The following is a 20747-nucleotide window of genomic DNA, read 5'->3' as shown; positions in this document are numbered from 1 at the left end:
TATGTCCTGTTAAAGTTAAACTCACTTCTGAATTTTCACATTTACGTATCTTTTGTGAAAAAGTTCAAATGAAACAATTTTTTTTTTTGCATCCTGAAAGTTTATGTGCAATAGAAGCTTTTAAAAAAATCTGTGAGCATGTATTTCAGTTATATGTAATAAAGCTCTTTGCTACAATAATTCTAGATTAACATCCCTTTATAGATACAGGACAAGACGCTTATAATCGCCATAATATAATACACTATACACATCAATCAGCTTCATATATCAAAACTATTGAGCTTTCAATGTCCTCCAAAAAGACGCTTGCATTTTCCGAGGCCAGCAGGAGGCAGTCTTGTTTAGCAGGAGATGATGAGGGCATCAAGAGACTGCTGACTGTGTGTCTTTTCCAAAGGTCTACCAGAAGACAGAATCTCACAAGCAGTAAGTTCATGATAGAGGGCATTGAGCACCTCCAGAATATGGGCCTTGCCTGTGTTAAAAACAGAACAGATGTGATATTTCTGAGGAAGTCACATGACAGGCCATTCAGTTTATTTCCATTTAACTCCCTCCCACAAGTAACTGTAAATTTTCATGGTTTCATGTCACAAGAGTTGTATTGATTTTATTGGGTGTGTGAGGTCTACTAACCGTGCTGCGGGTCGCTGCAAGACTCCAGAGTGCTGAGCAAGATTTTCCCGAGAGACCTCCGTGAGACGTTCTGAAATCAGCAGAGAGCCAGATGACAGAATCAGGTGCTTAACAGCCACTTTCATGAGAAAACTGCATCTTGTAACTGCAAAGCTTTCACATATGTTTGACAAGGGATAGTGCAAACACAAAAGAATGTATAAAAACCTCAACAGCACAAAGCTGCCTTTTATTTTGAAAACATTCCCAAGTTAATGTCCATGTGGAGAATTTGCCTGTAGCAAGGAAAATGCTTTCTGTTTGTTTTCCTATTTGATATCTGACCAGAACAAATTAATTCCAGTGCGCCATCAGTGGATATCTCTCAACTATCAACCCTGCAAATGATTTTCATTACTTTGAAATTCAGTTCACATGATGGATTGAATGCTTGTTTGCAAGATTTTCCTGCCTTAAAATGAATTAAAAATATTTGAATATCCTTACAAAGTCAAAACGTCCTTTCTAAATTTATCTCAACAATTAAAAAACCAAAACCTTGTGACTAACCAGGTCTCTGAGCTGCTGGAGAAGCTGCAGGATGTCCACGAGCTTCTCCTCCACCAGAGACAGACGGACCCTCTCTGTCTCCAGCATCTGCAGCTCCATCTGAAGCAGCTCAGTCTCCTCAGCCTTCTGCTGCAGCTCCTGCATCAGGGAGTCCTTCATCTGGAAGACATGGCACAAGAACCAGTTACTCCTGGCATCAGAATCAAGAATCACATTGTGAGTTCATCTTAGAAGAACATCTGGTCTTTGAAGACATCCTTAAATATAAGGACTTTCATTAACACTGATTTGGTATTAAAGCATTTTCAATGGCAAGACAACGAATGGAAAAATTGCAGTTAAAATTATTATATATTACAAGTAATGAATGAACATGTCACCCAGTACAACAATGAGGCTAACTAACAACTTTTTATTTTAGGTCTGTAGACCTCCAGTGCTTTTGATCCACAAGATGTGAGACCACTTCTTTGTTGGTTTTGTACTTAATTAATTATGTCCAAAACTAACAAAGAACTAAGGTTAATTATGGAGTTCCACAGGGTTCAGTGCTAGGACCAATTCTGTTTACATTATACGTGCTTCCCTTAGGCACCATCATTAGAAGACATAGCATACATTTACACTGCTTTGCTGATGACACCCAGCTCTATCTGTGCATGAAGCCAGATAACACACACCAATTAGTTAAACTGCAGGAATGTCTTAAAGACATAAAGACCTGGATGGCCGCTAAATTTCTGCTTCTTAATTCAGATCAAACTGAGGTTATTGTACTCGGCCCTGAAAATCTTAGAAATATGGTATCTAAGCAGATTCTTACTCTGGATGGCATTACCTTGGCCTCCAGTAACGCTGTGAGGAACCTTGGAGTTGTTTTTGACCAGGACATGTCCTTCAATGCACATATTAAACAAATATGTAAGACTGCGTTCTTCCATTTGCGCAACATCTCTAAAATGAGAAATATCCTGTCTCAGAGTGACGCTGAAAAAACTAGTTCATGCATTTATTACTTCCAGGCTGGACGACTGTAATTCATTATTATCAGGATGTCCAAAAAACTCACTGAAAAGCCTTCAGCTAATCCAAAATGCTGCAGCAAGAGTCCTGACAGGGACTAGAAAGAGAGAGCAGATTTCTCATGTATTGGCTTCCCTTCATTGGCTTCCTGTTAAGTTGAATTGAAAATCTTGCTCCTCACATACAAGGTCTTGAATAATCAGGTCCAATAATGACCTTATAGTACCATTTCACCCCATTACAGCACTTTACAGTATTTAAAAGTAGAATGGGAGGCAGAGCATTCAGTTTTCTATGGAACCAGCTTTCAGTTTGGATTCAGGAGACAGACACTATCTCTACTTTCAAGATTAGGCTTTAGCATTTCTTCTTCAGCCACCTTTCTCACTCACTATGTGCTAATACACTTCTCTGCATTGGATCATACTTGCTATTAATCTCTGGCTCTCTTCCACAGCATGTCTTTATCCTACAACTGTAACTGTAAATACATTAAAATTCAACCCATTTTTGTAGGTTTCTGTAAGAAATGTTAGTCCCTGCAGTGCACCTTTACGTCATGGTGTATTGAAGGACAAAGGTCTCACCCCACACATCCTGCTCATAAACAAAGCCTCGCTGTCAGGACTTTGTTTGGTTTGAACTTTTCCTCTCTGAGTGCTGAGATGTTCTGGGAACACATTACATCACGGTTCCCCTTCTGCCTGTCTTCCTGTGTTGTGAAAATACCACTCGACTGTGACGAGAGGGCTTTAAATTCATTATATTTTTTTAAGTGTCATGGAGCAACAAAGAGGGGAGTGTTTCTGTGGTCGGCTCCAGTGGCAAACAGCTGCAAACACACCCACACCCAGAAAGAGGGAGGCGTGTCTGTGTATGGGACGGCCTGGTGGTTTGGTTAGGTGGAACAAATTTCCCACGTGTGGGACTAATAAAGGTTATCTTATCTTAAGTTGAAGGATTGTAGCATTAGCTGTGGTTTAGCCTATGAAGACCTCCACTTTCAGAAGAACCTTTAGCAGTCATCTCTAATCTAGTTTCACACCGTGCAGAGCCACAAAAAGGCTTGGGATTGAAGGCAAGCAGAACAATATCAATAACAGAACCTTTCATAGAAATAGATCCAACAGAGGGCAGGTGGCACCACAGAAACCCACCCTAGGGTGAGGAATGACAGAGTTGGGTTGTACCTGGTCCATGTTTATCTCAGCCTGGCTTTCCTTCAGCTCCAGCTGCTTATGCAACCTGGTCACTCTCTCAAGGAGCTCCAACACAGCACTGCAGCTCTCTTCGCTTCTCGAGCTCCCGAAATTAGACATTAACTTTTTGAATGCCTTGTCCTCGCACCTTATTAAGGAACATATAATAGAAGATGGAAAGTCAGTCAGACCGACCCACAAACTGTATACAAGAGACGGACATGGACACTGTGACATCACCTTTTGGATTGTGGACCTTTTTTTTTTAGCATTGCCATGATTGAATAAGGTTGGATTTTCCTGAAAACTCCAGAGGAGCATTTACTGTCAATTACAATATAACTATGATGTTGTTTTAACTGTCTGTTTAATTTAAATAGAACCAAACAGAAAATCATTCATTCATGATGAATAGAAAGTAGTGACTAGCAATGTTTACTGAGGTAACAGATTAAGACTTCCATAATCTAACTTATTCCTGCAATCAGATATATGATATATTTTATGATAACATGAACATGCAATACCTTTCCCCACAGCAGGATAGCCTGGCTAAGATCCTCTTCACCTCATCCACTTGTCTCTGTTGATCTCCAGTCCACTTGTCATCTTCTTCGTCAGAGGCTGCCTGGCCCTCCACTGACCGAAACAGCTGCTCCTCCACTGGACAATACATACAGTACATAATTGTTATCATCATCATCATCATCACCAACTGTTATTGCGATCATTGCAAAGGGTATTAGCCAGAGGTCTTCATTAACAAAAATTAATTGTACAGTGCCCCCCCCACTCTTAGCAAGTACCTGCCAGCAGTAGACTGTGAGGGTTCTCTCTCTAATATTGCAGAGTTAAGCTTCCAGTATAAATATATATGTTAGTTGGTGCTACAGGTACAAGTGAATTAAAATGTGGTGTAGTTTGTTGCCTCAAAACAACATAGGCGTGTATAAGCATATTTAATGAATATGATGACCACTTCAAAATGGGGTAAGTATTACCTTACCTGCAAGCTCAGTATTTATTTTGCTTAGACTTGCATTGAAGCTCATACATGAGTGGCTAGTATCAGAAAAAACATTCTGTACTTTAATATTCAATATTGTCTTACTCTTGTCTGGAGTCGTTACAGCACATCCTGTCGGGGAACAGCGGTCGTGCTGGGTATCCAGGCAGCATCTCTGTCCTGGCCTGCTGCTGACACTCAGCTGCTGCTCTGCACTGGTGCTGCCTGGGAGTTGTAGTTTCGACACTTCTGACCTGAAAGAAAGCGCTGCGAGTTCAGCATTTTTTTTTGCAAATATAGTCACATGTGCTGCTGCATGTAAGCTGACAGTGGCCAAAGGGGCTAAAACCGCTCGTCACATTTGCACAGATGAGAAAAGTTCCGTCCAAACCAATTGCCAACATCAAAGAGAACATATCATGTAACACAAGGGAGTGTGTATTACGCCACATCTACAACCGCCATGATAATTTTATGGAGGCCTGTGATGCTGTACGCCAAATCTGGGTGGGGTAATTGAAGCCAGACATTGTATCTTTAAGGCATTTTTACAGTAAAGTGGGTCAGTGGTAGAGAGCCACTCTAAGTGTGCAGGAGTTAGCAGGAGTTTGCAAGATGTGAGGTAAAGCATGCAAGACTTTTAAGTGCAACGTTTCTTTTGATCTGCAGAGGAGAAGATGTGTAAGACCTTTAGTGTATATTTCACATATTTCCTCATGTCATGATCACATTCAAACATTCCCTCCTGAAAAAAAAAAAAGACTGAGGCTGAGTTTGGGCGGATCAATCGTTCTGTAATGGTTTGAATTTTCTAGGCTTCTTCTGCTGTCTGCTCTTTTGTGTTGGGGGAAATCCGATAGGGGGCCTTCATAAATCACAGAATAAGTGTTTCCAGATGATGATGTCTTGCCCAAGAAAAAAAAAAGCAGAGAGAAAATCTCGGAAAGAGTTTCAGCAGCCTAACTCTCTGAAAAAACAATTAATTTTTTTAAGAGTCACAGAGAACTCATGCTTATATCCTGTTGGCACAAGGCAAACCCTGCTGTAAGATGACATTATGCTCTGCATCTGTGGATTACTCTAGCTTTGTGCAACACTGGAGAGAAACCACTGAAGTCACTTGTTAACTTTAGCAAGATTTCAGGCAATCAATCAGAGAGTCGTGTTTAAGTTATAGAGGGCGCCACGTTGGAAGAAAGAAGGAGCAGCTGTAGTCACACCAGCACAGACAAGAACACACACAAAATTCAACTGGTTGCTGTGGAGACACTCGGACTCTTAAGCAAAACGGTGGAAGGCTTTTTCAAATACAGGCTTCATGTGACTGATTGCACTTTAATTGGCAACGGTTAAAGGGAGGCTAACAGTAGGCCACAGCCGCAGGATCAGGACTTTGATGTTAATATAGTCAGCTAGCAGGCTGCATCCACAAACTACCCATATAACATGCACCGACATCAATATCTCCTATTTAAGTAACTAAGTAACATAGTGATACTGATACTAGTGGAAGTAAGGCTTAACAGGCAGCTAGCTGCAACTGCTTGTGAGGACATTTGTCAATAAAAAGGAGACACCCTACACTCTATCTGAATTGAGTTACTAAAAAAAAAAAAATAAAAAAAAATTATATATATATATATATATATATATATATATATATATATAAATAAATTAGGGGTGCAACGATACACAAAATTCACGGTTCGGTTCGATACTTTGGTGTCACGGTTTGATATTTTTTCGATACAAAAAAAATGTTCATGCCTTTTTAATTTGTCATTTATTAAAATTATAAATATATATTTTAACTCAAAAGTACAGTTTTTAAATTTATTGTTGCTGAAACAAAAGTAATTAAAAAAATAAATATATCTCAGGGCTCTCAAAATTTCAAAATCCCTGGTAGCCCTTCGGGCAGGGGCTCTTCAGTTTTTGGTAGCCCAAAATAAATTTAAGTAGCCCGAATAAAAAAGAGAGCAATTTTTTGATTGATGTTTTGTTTCCTTTATAATATTATACATTAAAGTATAATATTGTAAAGGAAACAAAACATTAATCAAAAAATTGTTGAAAAACAAATTACAACATTGTATAAAAATTACAATCATCAACTCAAATACTTGGTTCTAATTGAACAGAAATTTCTATGAACTGAAAGATATTGCAGACTGAGCAATAATGCATTTCTTGCATTTCTCATGGGTTCTAATGGGGGCTTTCTTAAAATGACTGGTCCCAGTAACAAAGGCGCTTGTCGACTCAGAAATCGAGAGAAAACCAACAACACACCCGGCAGAACATTATGTTATTTACACGGGTGCACATAAGTGGTCCGCATGTGCGCATTCGCTGTCAAAATAAAAGACGCACCAGATAAGAAGTTGCAGCGCGCGTTTGCGTCCATATATAAAGAACTGTTTTTGTCCGCTAGAGTGGAATTTTCACAGCACATTCTGCACCACATCTCTGTGCGTTCATCATTTGTTTGAAGCCAGCTCACCTCCTGCAACCACTTTTCCGAGAATACGCGCTTCTTTTGTGGTTCGGACTCCTTCTGACATTTCTTTGGAGGTGGAGGAACACCAAAGTAATTGCTTAAAGGAGCTTCTTCGACATCTTTAAGAGTTCTAAACAAATGTCTGTCCTCCTCCAGAAAATCTTATGTACGCAAACACGTGTTGCAACTTATCTTGTGCGCGTTTTTTATTTTGACAGCGAATGCACACCTGCGGACCACTTATGTGCAGCCCTGGTTATTTAGCTCGTCATATTGCAGCCACAGAAATTCTTTTGTCCATGAAACCATAAAGCTGCACTTTCTTTTTGCCTTATAGTCTGATTTGTCATAACTTTTCCGTTTTGTGGTAAGCTTTTCTTTGGCTGTCACTTCTTCACCCTGACCTGTCTTATTTGGCTCAGCAGAACTGAAATATATATCCTGCTGCTTTTACACGCGCACTCACATAACGGTCAGCGATTCTCTGCGCGATCAACCTCTCATATGTTTAAGCTGCGGGAGATTTCACTTGTCATGTTTGCAGTGTAAGCTAACGATTGATAAGACGATGTCAGAGGAATTGGTGCACAAATTATCGTCACTCACCAATCAGTGCTGTCGCTCTCTATACGCAGTTTGCGCGATTGCAAAGTGAAAGCAAAAAACAAGCGCAAATTCAAACGCGATTTCAATATGTCACATATTGACAGTGGCTCACCGATGCCAATGACATAATTACCCAGCTACATTTCCGAAAGAATGCAAAAGCATTGACATATATTTTTCCTTCCTACAATAGCCCGACGGGCAGGGAAGAGATAGATTTTGGTAGCCTGACTGGAAAAATCGCTAGCCCCGGGACGTCGGGCTAGCGATTTTGCAAGCCCTGTATCTGATTGAGGAATCACTCATCTTTGGAAAAGAGAGTTTATTACAGAGAAATGTCTCTTTCCAAAATAAAAGCTATACTATACGCTTCTTCTGGGCTATATTCTCAGCAGCATATTGTAGGGGGTCAGGGCAGTTATGTTTTGTTTATGTTGCCATAGTGACGGGTGACGCCCTCTCGCTGCGACGGTGTGTCCTTCCGGGGTCAGAGGGCGCCCTGTGTGTTGTTGTTGTTGTTGCTGTGCGGTTGCCGCGCTGAGCAGTTAGCTAGCGGCAGTGTTCTTCTGCAGATGTCAATAAACGGCTGTGCTCCCTGGCTAGCTCACGGGAAGCAAGACCAAACGACACCTCCGTCTCCTCCTTGTCTGAGCTCGCCACATTGGTGTCAGAAGTGGGATGATGGTGGCACCCCATGTTCTGACCCGAGTGACTTTTCCCCCGCCGGTCGTGACCGGCCGGTGCTCCGTAAGAAGGCACCTGGACATTTGCAGGACTTTGTGTGGGTTAATGGGGTCGTCGGGGACGACTGACCCCTTAGGTGGGGGCTATGTAGCGGGTCAGGGCTGTTCGGGGTTCTGTTTGTACAGTTATGTTTTGTTTATGTTGCCATAGTGACGGGTGACGCCCTCTCGCTGCGACGGTGTGTCCTTCCGGGGTCAGAGGGCGCCCTGTGTGGCGTTGTTGTTGTTGCTGTGCTGAGCAGTTAGCTAGCGGCAGTGTTCTTCTGCAGATGTCAATAAACGGCTGTGCTCCCTGGCTAGCTCACGGGAAGCAAGACCAAACGACACCTCCGTCTCCACCTTGTCTGAGCTCGCCACAATATTAAACATATCAGGTCCCCATAAGGAGAATCATGTGCTAACGGCTGTCTAAATGACTCGGCTAAAGTTAGTAGCATGCTTGTTGTTTTTGTCTTTCCACTAGAATGATGTCGGCGTAAATGTGCAGTCATATTCGTTGTGTTCCCACTAGTGCTTTCAGGTTAATCTCGTTGAAATGACGTTAACGCCACAACACGGCAATCTCCTTTAACGAGCTACCCCTGATCGCCCCGTGCGTGGAGCTAGACGGCCAACACGTTAACGAGCTAACTGCGCTAACACTAGTTCCCACCCATGTAATTGAGCATTGCGTGGCACATCCAACATACATGCTTATACTTTAGTCCATGACGCGCTTACCTTCAGGGTCATACCTCACATGAAAACCAAAATAATTCCAAACGCCAGATCTGAATGAGGGTGGGGGAGGTTCAGTTTGCCATGTTGCAAGGAGAGCTTAACTTCTGTCTCGCTGGCTTGCCCTGCGCTCTTCCTTCTGACGATGCTGTCTGTGTTGAGCGCTCAGTGGATCTGCGCTCAACAGTGCAGCCTAGGCGGAGTAGTCGAACGCAGATTCACTGAGCGCTCAACACAGACAGCATCGTCAGAAGGAAAGTTGATAAAATAAATTACAAATGTTGTATTGTTCGATACATATGCGTACCGAACCGAAAGCACTGTATCGAACGGTTCAATATCGATATGAGTATCGTTGCACCCCTAATATATATATATATATATATATATATATATATATATATATATATATATATATATATATATATATACACACACACATATACATACACACACACACACACACACACACACACATACATATATATATATACACACACACATACATACATACATAAATAAATAATAGTACTGCCATAGTAGCTTCATTTTCAACTCTGGAGGTTACTGCCTTGTTTCCCAACATTGAGGTTGTCTGCTGTGTCCTGACTATTCGCCTGTCCCTCTTCTCTGTTTCCCCAACTTTTGTTTACTTCACTTAGTTTGCATCTGCATCTACGTGTGCCTTTTCAGGCGATTTATTCTGTTTAAAGAAAGCTTCCATCACATGTTTTGACAGTGTTTGGTGGTGGCAGTGCTGAATGTGGGAATTCCAACTGGATGAGTAGAGACACCTGAAAGGAGTCCAGGCAGACGTCCCAGATAGTGGTTAGTCTGTGGGATGCAGCAGACATAGTCAAAATTTGATCAGCAATTATTCTTGTCAATCGGCCAGCATGGATGTGTCTGACCTGCCAAAATGAAAAATAACTATTAATGTGTTTTGTTGAGAGGCAGAGAAGGAAAAAAAAGATGCTGCAGATTTTATTATACAGCACTGTGCGAAGGTTTTGAGGCTTTTTTTTTTTTTTTTTTTATTTCTTCAGACTTTATTGGGATTTTTTTTCTTAAGCAGTACTTCTCCAGACTTTCTGAAGCTGTTTCATTGTTTTTCTTTTGACACCGTTTTTCACTCATTTCAGTCAATTGCTCTGAAAATGGTGAGGTACAATGTTGTTGTTTTTTTACTTCTGTTTTGTTAAGCCACTTAACACTGATCTGTCCATCATTAAAACATAAAAAGGTAACAAAGTCAAAGGATGAATCAGTGTTGTATCTAAGAAAACTGTTAATAGCCTGTCACAAAACACATCATTTGTTTCCATTTCTTTAGGTGAATCAATAAAACATGCCAAAGACAACACAGTTAGACAGAAATAACATGGTTTGGACCAACAAGGAGATTCTCAAAGAGCTATTAGTTGAAAATTTGGAATCTCTCAATATGGTGTGCACCGTCCTTATAAGAATCCAGTGTGGATAACAGTAGAAGGCCAAGAAGAAGAATCAGCACTAAAAAACAAACAAACAAAAACTATCTACAGTAGATGAACAATATCCAAAAGTCTTGTCTGTAAGAAGTAGCTACAAACACCTGATATAGGAACCGAGAGACACATTTGGCCCTTTGGTTGATCCATCTACTGTTCACTGAAGCCTCACTGTGGTCTCAGTGACAGTTAAGCAACAAAGAGAAGAGCTGAGGTATACAAAACTGCACAAGGACTGGACTGAAAATAAGCTGTAACCAATTTTATAGCGTAATGAACTCATATTTGAAATTTTTGGTTCAAATCATCGTCATCAGTATGTCTGGAGGAGGTCAGGAGAGAGTGTCTACAGGCATCTATAAAGCTAGCAATAGAGTTCAGGCTGTATTGATGAATAAAGGTGGTCATACCAAATACTGATGTATTTTGCTAGTAAAAATTTTCCTAGTAAAATAAAAAACAATAAGTGGTAACGTGCTCAAGATGTGTGAACAGTATTGCATGTGGGGAAATTCCAGTGTTTGAAAAAATAATTTCACCTCATATATTTATTTCATCTTAAGAAATATTATTGGGCTGGCAGTCATTTGCAGAGATGGTCAGTAACAATTTCAAAAAGCATTACTGTTGTTTACTATAACTAAACGAATCTACAGTATGTTCTTGGCAGTGAAAAGGCTGACCATTTACTACTGCACCGGTACCCAACAGCAGGAAGCAAATGTCCAAACTGACAGTGCATGGCACCTACATTCATGTCAAACCAAGACACCTCTCCCACTTGCTGTTCAAAATGTAGGTTTATAAGAGGCAGCAAGTCAAATGAAAGTTGGCTTAAATGGAGTGGAAAGTGGTGTGTTGCAGACAGAGGATGAATTGAGGGCCTGTACCAAGGCCCAGTAAAACACAATAAGGATTAATTTGAACTATCAATCACACAAAGCTGCTCTAGAAGGACAAAAATCTGGGGCACATGTCCCCTTTAAGAATAGCTTTTTTGTCACTTCATAAGAAAAAAGGAGAAAACAGAAACAAACTGAGGTCGTGGGTATGGTATAAATCAGCTGGAGAATCAAGGCAGAATTTAGTCATCTACATCTGCTGGAAACTTAAAACAGACTTTATCATTTTGGAGGAAGTACTCTACAAGCGGGACCGATAGAGAGGCTGATCAATTTCTCCTTCTCACTCTCTTTTACCAGATTCATGTATCAAAAAGCACTTTCTGGTTGATCTCTAGCCAAAATGAAATTTAGACCTGGAACGAGCTCATAATGTTAATGTGGGAAATTCAATAAAGTACATGTATGTGCCAGGAGCAACAAATGCATTTATAGAGCTACATGTATTATTGATTTGATATTGACAGTGAAAAATGCTCTTTTGTTGGAATATAATATACCCTAATTATCATTGATCCCTAAAGACACACACACACACACAAAGAGTTTTACTGTGCTATGTCATGACTTTTGTAATTAATAGCATCCTGCACTGTATTAGCAAAAGCTGAAAGCCATTCTTTCGGCTGGTGGGAGGTAGTCCAGCTGCTTGTTGTTAGAGCCAGGACACCCAGAGTCCTCCCTGTGTTTATTACAGCATGGCGCTGAAGTGAACTTTTCATCAACATAACCTCCCCTCCCCCATCATCGTCGACCTGCCTCCACTCCCACGAGAGCAGTTTCCCTTTTTCAGGTGTCATCAGTCAATGACAGTCCGCTTTCCCTGCAGGTTAAAACTGAGGGCACACTGTAAAACTGAGCTTGCACTTGAAGTTTGTCAGTTGTCGATGCCCTGCAGCTTGACAGGGAAAGGCGAGGGGGCTTTGTTTACATAGCTGACGGTTATTAATCAAGTCCTCTTGGGCTGCCCAACAATGTGCTGGTTTCTGGGATACAAATAAAGCACTTCTAGGGATCAGATTATTGTTTTGCTCTAGCTGAGAACTTAATCCAAAAACTAATGGCTGTAACATTTACAGAGGGTGGTTAAACTTTCCTTAGCAAGCAAAGTGCAAAGAAACCTCTAAAGTCAAACAAACGACGGTATTAAAAGCAGAGGGAAGTTTTAAAGGGAGAGAAGTCCAGTGAGGGTGGGTGGCGCACGCCTATAAGATATTTTGTGTGCCATGTTTTTCTGCTGATGTCAGCATACCTCCAAACCAGAGAGAACAGGGCAGCACTTCAGCGTGAAAATGAGTCCACTTGGCAGTGTGGGGCTTTGAAGGCTGCTCAAGAACTACAGCGAGATAGCAACAGCAGAATGCCACAGGTCCCAGACATCCCCAAGTGTGTTTTCCACATTATTTAAAGGGTAGGAAAGCCATGGCAGCACCTGCTCCCCACAATGTTGCAGCTCTAGAGCTGAGGCAGATAAATGGTATGCTAGACCCTCCTCTTCTTTCTGCTCTCAGGCACCATACAGAGAGCATGAAAGGGCCAGGAGATTATGCCTCCCTTGGGGCCTGGCTTCAGATGGCCTGAGGTTAGAAGAAGCCAGCAAATGAAAGTGAGTGAGTTTTAAACTTGCACATGTAGTACGCATGTGCTTGGTATGCTTGCTAGAAATCCCTGGACTTTATAAAGTGAGACACCTGGATCTACATGACTATTAAAGGTCAAGAAGTTTTGAATAAAAAGCAGCCAAAGTTCACTTTTAATGACTTATTTGCACTCTCTGCTTCATGTCTTTTCTCTGGGACTCGAAACTAATGAACACATCTGTCCCTCTCACTTTCGTCCCTTGCAAAAGTGTCCGTCATTTCATGAACAAACAGCTGAGTGTTTGCTTCTTCCTCCAGATGGTAAGCTTTCCTCCCCCCCTCATCTCATTTTGTTCCTCTCGCTGTGCTTCCCATTGTCTAGTATGTCTGGCCCACAGAGCTCTACACACTGCAGTGACTGATTTAAGCTCAGTTTGACTCCTGGAACTAAAGAGCACAAACTGAACCAAAAGTAACAAATTTATATCATTGCAGCTGCACCAAGACTTCTCCAGAGATGTGCTTGATCAAGTCCTCCTGAGGGTGTGGTTCCCACTTGAATCTCAGCCTCCGCTCTGTTCTCGCATTCAATCCAAAGTAATGGCAGACATGTTATGCAACAACACCCACGTAACGATGAGCACATTGGACCTCTGCTGGGATACTGATGGAAAGTTGAGAAGGGATTTTTCTAGAAAAGAAACTTGTATATCACTGAATGCTAAAAAAAGAACACATGAAGGAAAAGTTATAAGAAAGCCTAATAAAGGAAAAGGCTACTTTTTCTGAAATGCGTATTGGCTTCGTTACCATGGATAATATTAGAAAGACTGGTATTCGCTCTCATGACCATTCACTGCATAAATGGTAAGTGGCCTGCATTTGTATAGCACTTTTCTAGTCCATAGGACCCCAAAGTGCTTTACACTACATTCAGTCATTCACCCATTCACACACACACTGGCAATGGCAAGCTACATTGTAGCCACAGCTGCCCTGGGGTGCACTGACAGAGGCGAGGCTGCCAGACACAGGCGCCACCGGGCCCTCTGACCACCACCAGTAGGCAAACTGGTTAGTATCTTGCCCAAGGATATTTGGCATGCAGCCAGGATGCAGCCTGGGATCGAACCACCGACCTTCTGATTAGTGGCTGACCTGCTCTGCCACCTGAGCTACAGCCACCCCAAGTACCCAAGAGATAACTAAGCTCAGCATACCATGCAAAACAAAATGTAACGTATTGGCTAATATGTTGCTGTGTTTCCCACAGATTGTTAGCATTAAACAGCTAGCGGTAAGCTTACGACATTGTTGATGTTTATTGTACTAATATATGTTTATTGTATTAAAATAGTATCTATATTATAATATTAAAACAAAATAATGTTTTTTTAGATATTTCCCTCTGTGTACACTGGTTACCCTTTGCTAAGCTAACTTGCACTTGGTTTCATGCCATTGTTCTAAAGCTAGACAGTAACTTTAATATAATCACAAGTATTTTTGAGAGCAGCAATTTTTTTAATGGCTTTTGGTAGAAAACTGAAAGAAAACAGATTTCTTTGGTAATTGTCATCACTGATAATAACAAGCAGCTATTTCTGGTTTGATTTTACCACACTTATAATAAGGTCCATTATAAACGTAGTGGTTTTGAAAGAGATGCCATCAAGCATGCCCTATTGGTTTTAAATCTATAACTGGCCAGTGACTATTCATTAGTATATTTCTACCATTTTCTAGGAAAAAAACAATCACAGTCATTGTAAAACCCAACAACAACCCCCCCCCAAAAAAAAAACCAAAACTGACATGACAAAAAAAAAAAAAAAAAAAAAAAAAAAAAAAAATTGTTAAACTACTGAAAAAGTGTATTTATTTTAGCTCATTTCTCTATTAAGGACTTCCTCCAGAACGCTGCCTAAAGGAATGGCAGCAAATTCTGATAAAAGTAAATAAACACAGGTGTAATTAGTATGTAAAAAGAATGTGCAGAGTCAATCAAGGATGAAGAATTGATGAATTAGTGGAACAATTTATTATTACTTATTATCTTTGACTGTGGAAAGCTGGTAGTCTTAGTTGGTCAAACTTTTTTTTTTTTTTTAAATTGGTGGATTAATGCTTAGAAGGATGTGCGTTTTACATTTTCTCAGGTAAATTTCCTGCTTATTATACAAAATATGGCTGATCAACCCTTTCAGCTGATCAGACTGTAAACCCATCTTACTATGAGAAGTTTCTCATAGTAAAATCTCCTCAAATATCCTCATCTTTATAAGCTTTCTTCAAACTCAAAGCAGTCTAAAAAAAATCAGTTGTTGCCCTGTCAAGTTAAGGTGAACACTATAAGGATTCATCATCATAAGGATGTGTGATTATCTGGTTCTAAATTGCTTCTGCTGTACCTTTCCTACGGCTCTGTAGCAGAATCTCTGAAAATCCAGCAGCGTCAGAGATAATCTTATTACTTGTCACAGCATTTTAGAAATAAGCCGTGGGGATAAAGTTATAGTCAATCATTTCAAAGACCTATTTTGCCTGTCAAAACATATCATCTGTGATATTTCAGACAGCAAATTGAAAGAATCATGATTTTATTTTAAAGAAACATCATTTTGATGAAAGACATAAAAGAGCACCAGAAAGTTCTCACATGTTTCTTCTTACTGTGTCCTTGGATATATTGTGAGCGAGCAAGCTTTGAGGCTTTCGTTGAGAATAGGGGCTTGGTTGCTAAGTTCCATAGGTTGGGGGTGCCTATGTGCTATTGCTCATGTGGGAGCAGAGTGAAAGAAGTGAACAAAGATTGATGAGAACGGTCAGTCTGTTCAGGCTCCTACTCAATGGAACTCTCTCTCGCCTTTGTGTTATTGAATTATTCGCCATTAGGGCATCAATGGAGGGGCAGTGAAAAGCCTTTGAAACACAGTGTGCATATATTAGCAGTGTTTAGGGTTAAAAAAGGAAGGGCACCTTGGCTGCTAAAAGTGATTTTACCTATATATGCAGGTAGGAGTGAAGACTTTAATCATACAGCTCTGGTTGTCCATGACGCTATAATAGCAGCATTATGTAGACATTACAAGCATTTAGAGACATCTGCCAGACCTGCAGACTTGATTACATGGTTGCAGTGGGGACAACAGACCCAGAGATAAACATTAAACCAAAGGCTTTGTACTTTAAAAGTGCAATTACACCCTTACTTCCACCAAAATGAATAGTTCCCAACAGTAGTGGAGCTCAGGCAAGACTGACCTGCCACACACGAAGCCTCATTCAATAAACTCAAACACAACAAGACTGAAAATTGGAATAGTAAGGCCACATCAAGCCTTTATAAATAGCATGGGAGAGCTTTCCAGGCATGAAGCCAGAGGTAAATAGAGTCATTTCAACCTACTGTAGGAGGAATTATAATTCGTTATGGTTGATTCTCGCCACAAAGGCCTTTCTAATGCAATAACGTGCCAAAACAAGCCCTTGCTTCTCATGACACTTGCTATGCTGGGGGTTTAACAGCTGGTTGAACCTAGCAGAAAGGCTTATGTCTAGTCTACGCGCTCTCTCTATAAACATGTAGTGTCATCACCCCACATCTTTATGTAAAGGTACAAAGATACACTGAGTCATTTCTAGTTAAAAAAAACCAAGAGAATTTGACCAGCTGTTAAATCTTGACCATCCAGCTCAGAACAACAATGCATTAAATGACATGCATTTTTGTTTTGGCAGATTTTCTGGAAATATATTTATGTTTGTATGATAATCATCAGTTTACCCTCCACAATAAATCTAATAAACTTGTACCAATTGGTGATGCAAACCATGGTGAAACTGCTTCTCCAATCTCCTGGTGGATGTGCTTGCCAGCTTGTGAGCTATGCTACTAATTTTCTTCATCACTAATGTCATTTCAAAAAGATGGGGAAAAAAAAAACTTCTGTAACTCGAATACATTGTGTGTTTTCTTTTGTTTTGTTTTTTAAACAGTGGACTGCCATTAAAGAAAACTTTTCCAAATAAATGACACAGACTACAAACACAACTGAGTTTTTTTTCTTTCCATCTATTAAGAATCTGTGAAGGTTTTGTATGTGATGGAACCACAATGAGCAAAACTGCATTGTGCAGGTAAATCTAATGAGGGGTATGCATGAATGCAGTTAGCCATTGTAGAAGCAAACTCAGACCTTATGTTTTTGCTTCCCCTGTTCTAATGACTGCCAAGAACTGAAGCAATGACAAAGAAACAGGCCACCAAGAAAATGTAAATGCAGGATATGAGAAATTAAAGATGCGGCAAATGTTTTATAAAGGAATAAATGTCATTAAGATGTTTTTTTACAGACTGAAGACTGCGTTCTGGTAAAAAATAGAACTAGTGTTTGGGAATAACAGTACGTCAGAAAGTAAGTTAACTGTTCCAAGCAACTGCTATCACTACAATAAGTAGTTAATATAAAACCAATAGTAGTTCAGTCAACATGGTGCAGGATCGAGTCTTGACAAAATTCTATACTCCAACCCAAACATTAAAATACTGCTGTTTGCTCAGACTTAAATGCTACATGTGAAGCTGAGAGTTTTCACCTGTAGTAGAGGAGCTCTGATTCCAGCTGAAGGATGTGTCTCTGCAGTGCTGATACATGATTTGCCTTTGCCTCCAGTTCCTTCACTTTACCCAGCCCGCTGAGCAGCGCCTGTCGGGCCTCCTCCACCTTCCTTCTCATGGCCACCTGCTCCCTCTTCAGTGCCCTGTTGCAGTCCTCCAACGCAGCCACAGTCTCTTTAGAGCTCCACAGTTCCTGCTCCAGTCTCTGATTACAACGCATGGCTTCCTCCACCTGCCGATCTTGCGAGCTACGCAGCAGCTCTATTTCGTGGATTATGTTCTGTAAGCTTTTCAGGTTGGTGTTGGCCATTTTTTTCTGCATGGCTTGCTTCTGGTGAGCGACAAAACAGCCTTCGTCTGCTTTGTGTTTGGAGTGGCTTTTCCACAGTCCAACCTGAATCGAAACAAATGAAATAACTGAGATATTCCCATAACTTACTAAAACATGACTAAGCAGGTCTTGCATTTGTAGGAAACCATAAAGAAGTGTTGTTTTAATAGATTGCGAAAATGAATAACTCCTTTGGGCTGCGAGGCTGTGAAAAACATCTCTTGGTGTTAAGGTGTCAGCAATCATATATCTAAAACCAACTTGCTCTTGTGCTGTATGTGCTATCAGAATATGAAATATGTGGGTTTTGGAAATTGTTGTTCCAAGTCTCCCCAATCCCTGTACCAATAAACAAACATTTTAACTGGCACATATCAAAATAAAAACCAGGAATGTAATGTTTCTCTTGAAAACTAGTATCAGGATTACATCTCATCGTGATTTGTTGACAGCTGTTTATGAGTTTCTCACCCTTTATAAAGGGTTGCTAAGCTTGAATTCATTTCTTAATGAATAAATGAGATGTGAAATTGTATAAGCTATAGGTTGCCAAGTTGGTCTCTTTTCCCCTGTGGCAGAGTGTTCCCCATCCCTGACTGATTTTTTTGAAGGAGGTCTCTTCCTGTTAAACAGTTGTTTAAACCTCTGGTTATGGATCGTCTGATCATTGCAGTTCTCTCTCTAATGTTGTAGGGTCTTTACAATTTAAACAGTGACAACTGTTGCTGTGAAGTGGTACTCTATAAATATAAATGAATTTATTTTAAACTTGACTAGCTTTTTAACTTCGTCTAGCAGACATTTTAGTTTAATGCTAATGTATTTTGCTTTTCATTAAAACCTTATGAATGCTTACAACTGCAGAGGAGCTGCTTGAACCTGTTAGGAGGTCCAGATTGAACCCCTCCTATGACCATCTGAATATGAACCCTTTCTCCAGCCCTGCCAAGTCCTCATAAGCCCTGTGCAAACAAGCCTGTAAAGCTGAAACAACATGTGTCTTAGCTGGTGCTAATTCATAAAGTCTGACAATGGACCCATCCACAACACCGGCCAGGAAACAAACTCACAATTTAGGACTCAGTCGACATTTACTGGTCACTGTTCCTAATGAATGAAATTGTCCAAAGTATCGAAGGGGGCTGAGTCTGTGGCTTTTGGGGGGTTTTCTGGGGAGTGAGACCACAGGAGACATGTTCATATTTCCTGCAGGAGAAACCAGAAAAATGGGATCTGCTTTCTTGTCAGTAATTAGTTGTTAGAAATTATGTATTAACAATTTCAAAGTCACGAATAACTACTTCCTAGCGTTGGTCCCCTCAGTAAAGCTTGGGCCCCAGCAGCACTCCTGTTCTTTTACAAAAGGCCTATGGACGCATATTGCATATTTTTATGGGCTTGGAAGATCCAAGTGAAAGATATTACATCCTAAAAATTACACTATATGGACAGACAGAGTATTTAAAATCCCGCTTCTCACCTGCAGAGCCAAACAGCGGGCATCACTGCTCTGAAGTGCGGCTCGCATGTCCTCGATCAACTCCCTCAAACTCGCATTCTCATCCTCCAGTTTGGCTATTCGATCCTCCGCTTCCTCCAGGGCCACGATCTCCTCGTAGCACTCCCGGGTGCAGGAGCCAAGCCTGCAGCCGGAGGCGTGCCGCCCCTCCGGGAGAGGAGAGGGGCCGCTGCTCGCTCCCACAGACAACAGCTTCTCTCGGCGCTTCAGCGGGCTCCTCAAGCGGATCTGAGTCTCTATGTGCTCGCTGTCCATCCCGACCAGCAGCCGGCCGTTCTCATACTGGCAGCCAGCCTTAGTGCTGAAATACCCGCACAGTTTGGCGTGGAACTGTCTGAAAGTGAGTTCGCTGGGCAAATTGTCTAAAACGTCGACGCATTCTGTGTCCTCCGAGTCTTTGTCCAGTCCCAAAACTTCACACAGGATGTTAAACTCCTCCACGGGGATTTTGCCTGCACCTTGATAGTCCATGTGGTGGAAAATCTCCTGCAGATACTGATCCAACCCGGTGGCCAAAACAATAATCTCGTTCTCCACTCCCCGGTCCAGTCCGTAATGGTAAGCCAGGGTGCTGACTATCCATTGTGTCCTGCGCGCTGGTCGGCTGTATGGATCAACGGAGTCTATCGCATCCATCATTTCTACTGAGCAAAGTCATATTTCCTCGAACTGAACTGGAGTTGCTGTGTTTCTCCTCGCAGCATCCCGTGTGCGTTTCGTTTCTCGCTCTGCGCGAAAACCTGGAGCACAGTGGCGCAGCTCGAAACGAGGCGTGTGTTGAGCCCGAGCACATTTGAATTTAGCACTGCCCCCAAAATCCACAACAAGGGGTCCCAAACAGCGCTCAGCAATGCAGCTCCAACACTCCGCGTATTATAACGGCCTCCAACTGCCGTGCGTCTGACTGTAATTGGCACCAGGTGTGTAAACTTTTCTGGGTTAGACTTTGTTAAGATGTAAGGCGCCCCAGAGACTTACAGCCCGTGCTGCATAATGTCTTTTATTTTAAGCTGAAGAAAATTCCACTCCATGGTCTGTGTGCAGGGAAAACACACTCTTCTATGGGGGGGTTTGTACTTTTTGCACCTTGCTTTGTGCAAGATGTAATGCGTGAGCTCGGTCTGTGGAGTTACATTTTTGTTCTGTAGTTATCTTCTGTACTTTTCCCTGTTGATTTTCATTTTATTTTAAGTGCTGGTACCCTGAAAAATCTCATCTACTTACATGTAAGCCTGTTGATCCTCCCAATAAGTGAGCTATTAATATATTTAATGTCCACCAAGTCACCCAGCATCAAAGGTTAGAGCTAGGGACGGGACTTC

The 20747-nt window shown here is 41.2% G+C and overlaps 1 protein-coding gene across 1 annotated transcript; it reads right to left on the bottom strand.

The window, feature by feature from the left end:
- Positions 1-210: 210 nt before the first annotated feature.
- efcc1 (EF-hand and coiled-coil domain containing 1) lies at positions 211-20270 on the bottom strand. The gene is made up of 8 exons (XM_085272910.1): positions 19387-20270; positions 17554-17969; positions 4522-4670; positions 3938-4073; positions 3402-3558; positions 1189-1347; positions 640-709; positions 211-478 (listed from the first exon to the last, which is right to left on the bottom strand). The coding sequence occupies exons 1-8, from the start codon at positions 20062-20064 to the stop codon at positions 345-347; spliced, it is 1899 nt and encodes a 632-aa protein (XP_085129036.1). The 5' UTR covers positions 20065-20270; the 3' UTR covers positions 211-344.
- Between the last annotated feature and the right edge of the window lie 477 nt (positions 20271-20747).

Source organism: Mchenga conophoros, linkage group LG5 (assembly GCF_057382185.1).
Source record: "Mchenga conophoros isolate Kocher_MC1m ecotype Shallow Benthic linkage group LG5, M_conophoros_male_GT1.1, whole genome shotgun sequence".
In the NCBI taxonomy this organism is placed as follows: domain Eukaryota; kingdom Metazoa; phylum Chordata; class Actinopteri; order Cichliformes; family Cichlidae; genus Mchenga; species Mchenga conophoros.
The sequence above is the reverse complement of the archived record's forward strand: the minus strand, read 5'-3'. Positions and strand labels throughout refer to the sequence as shown.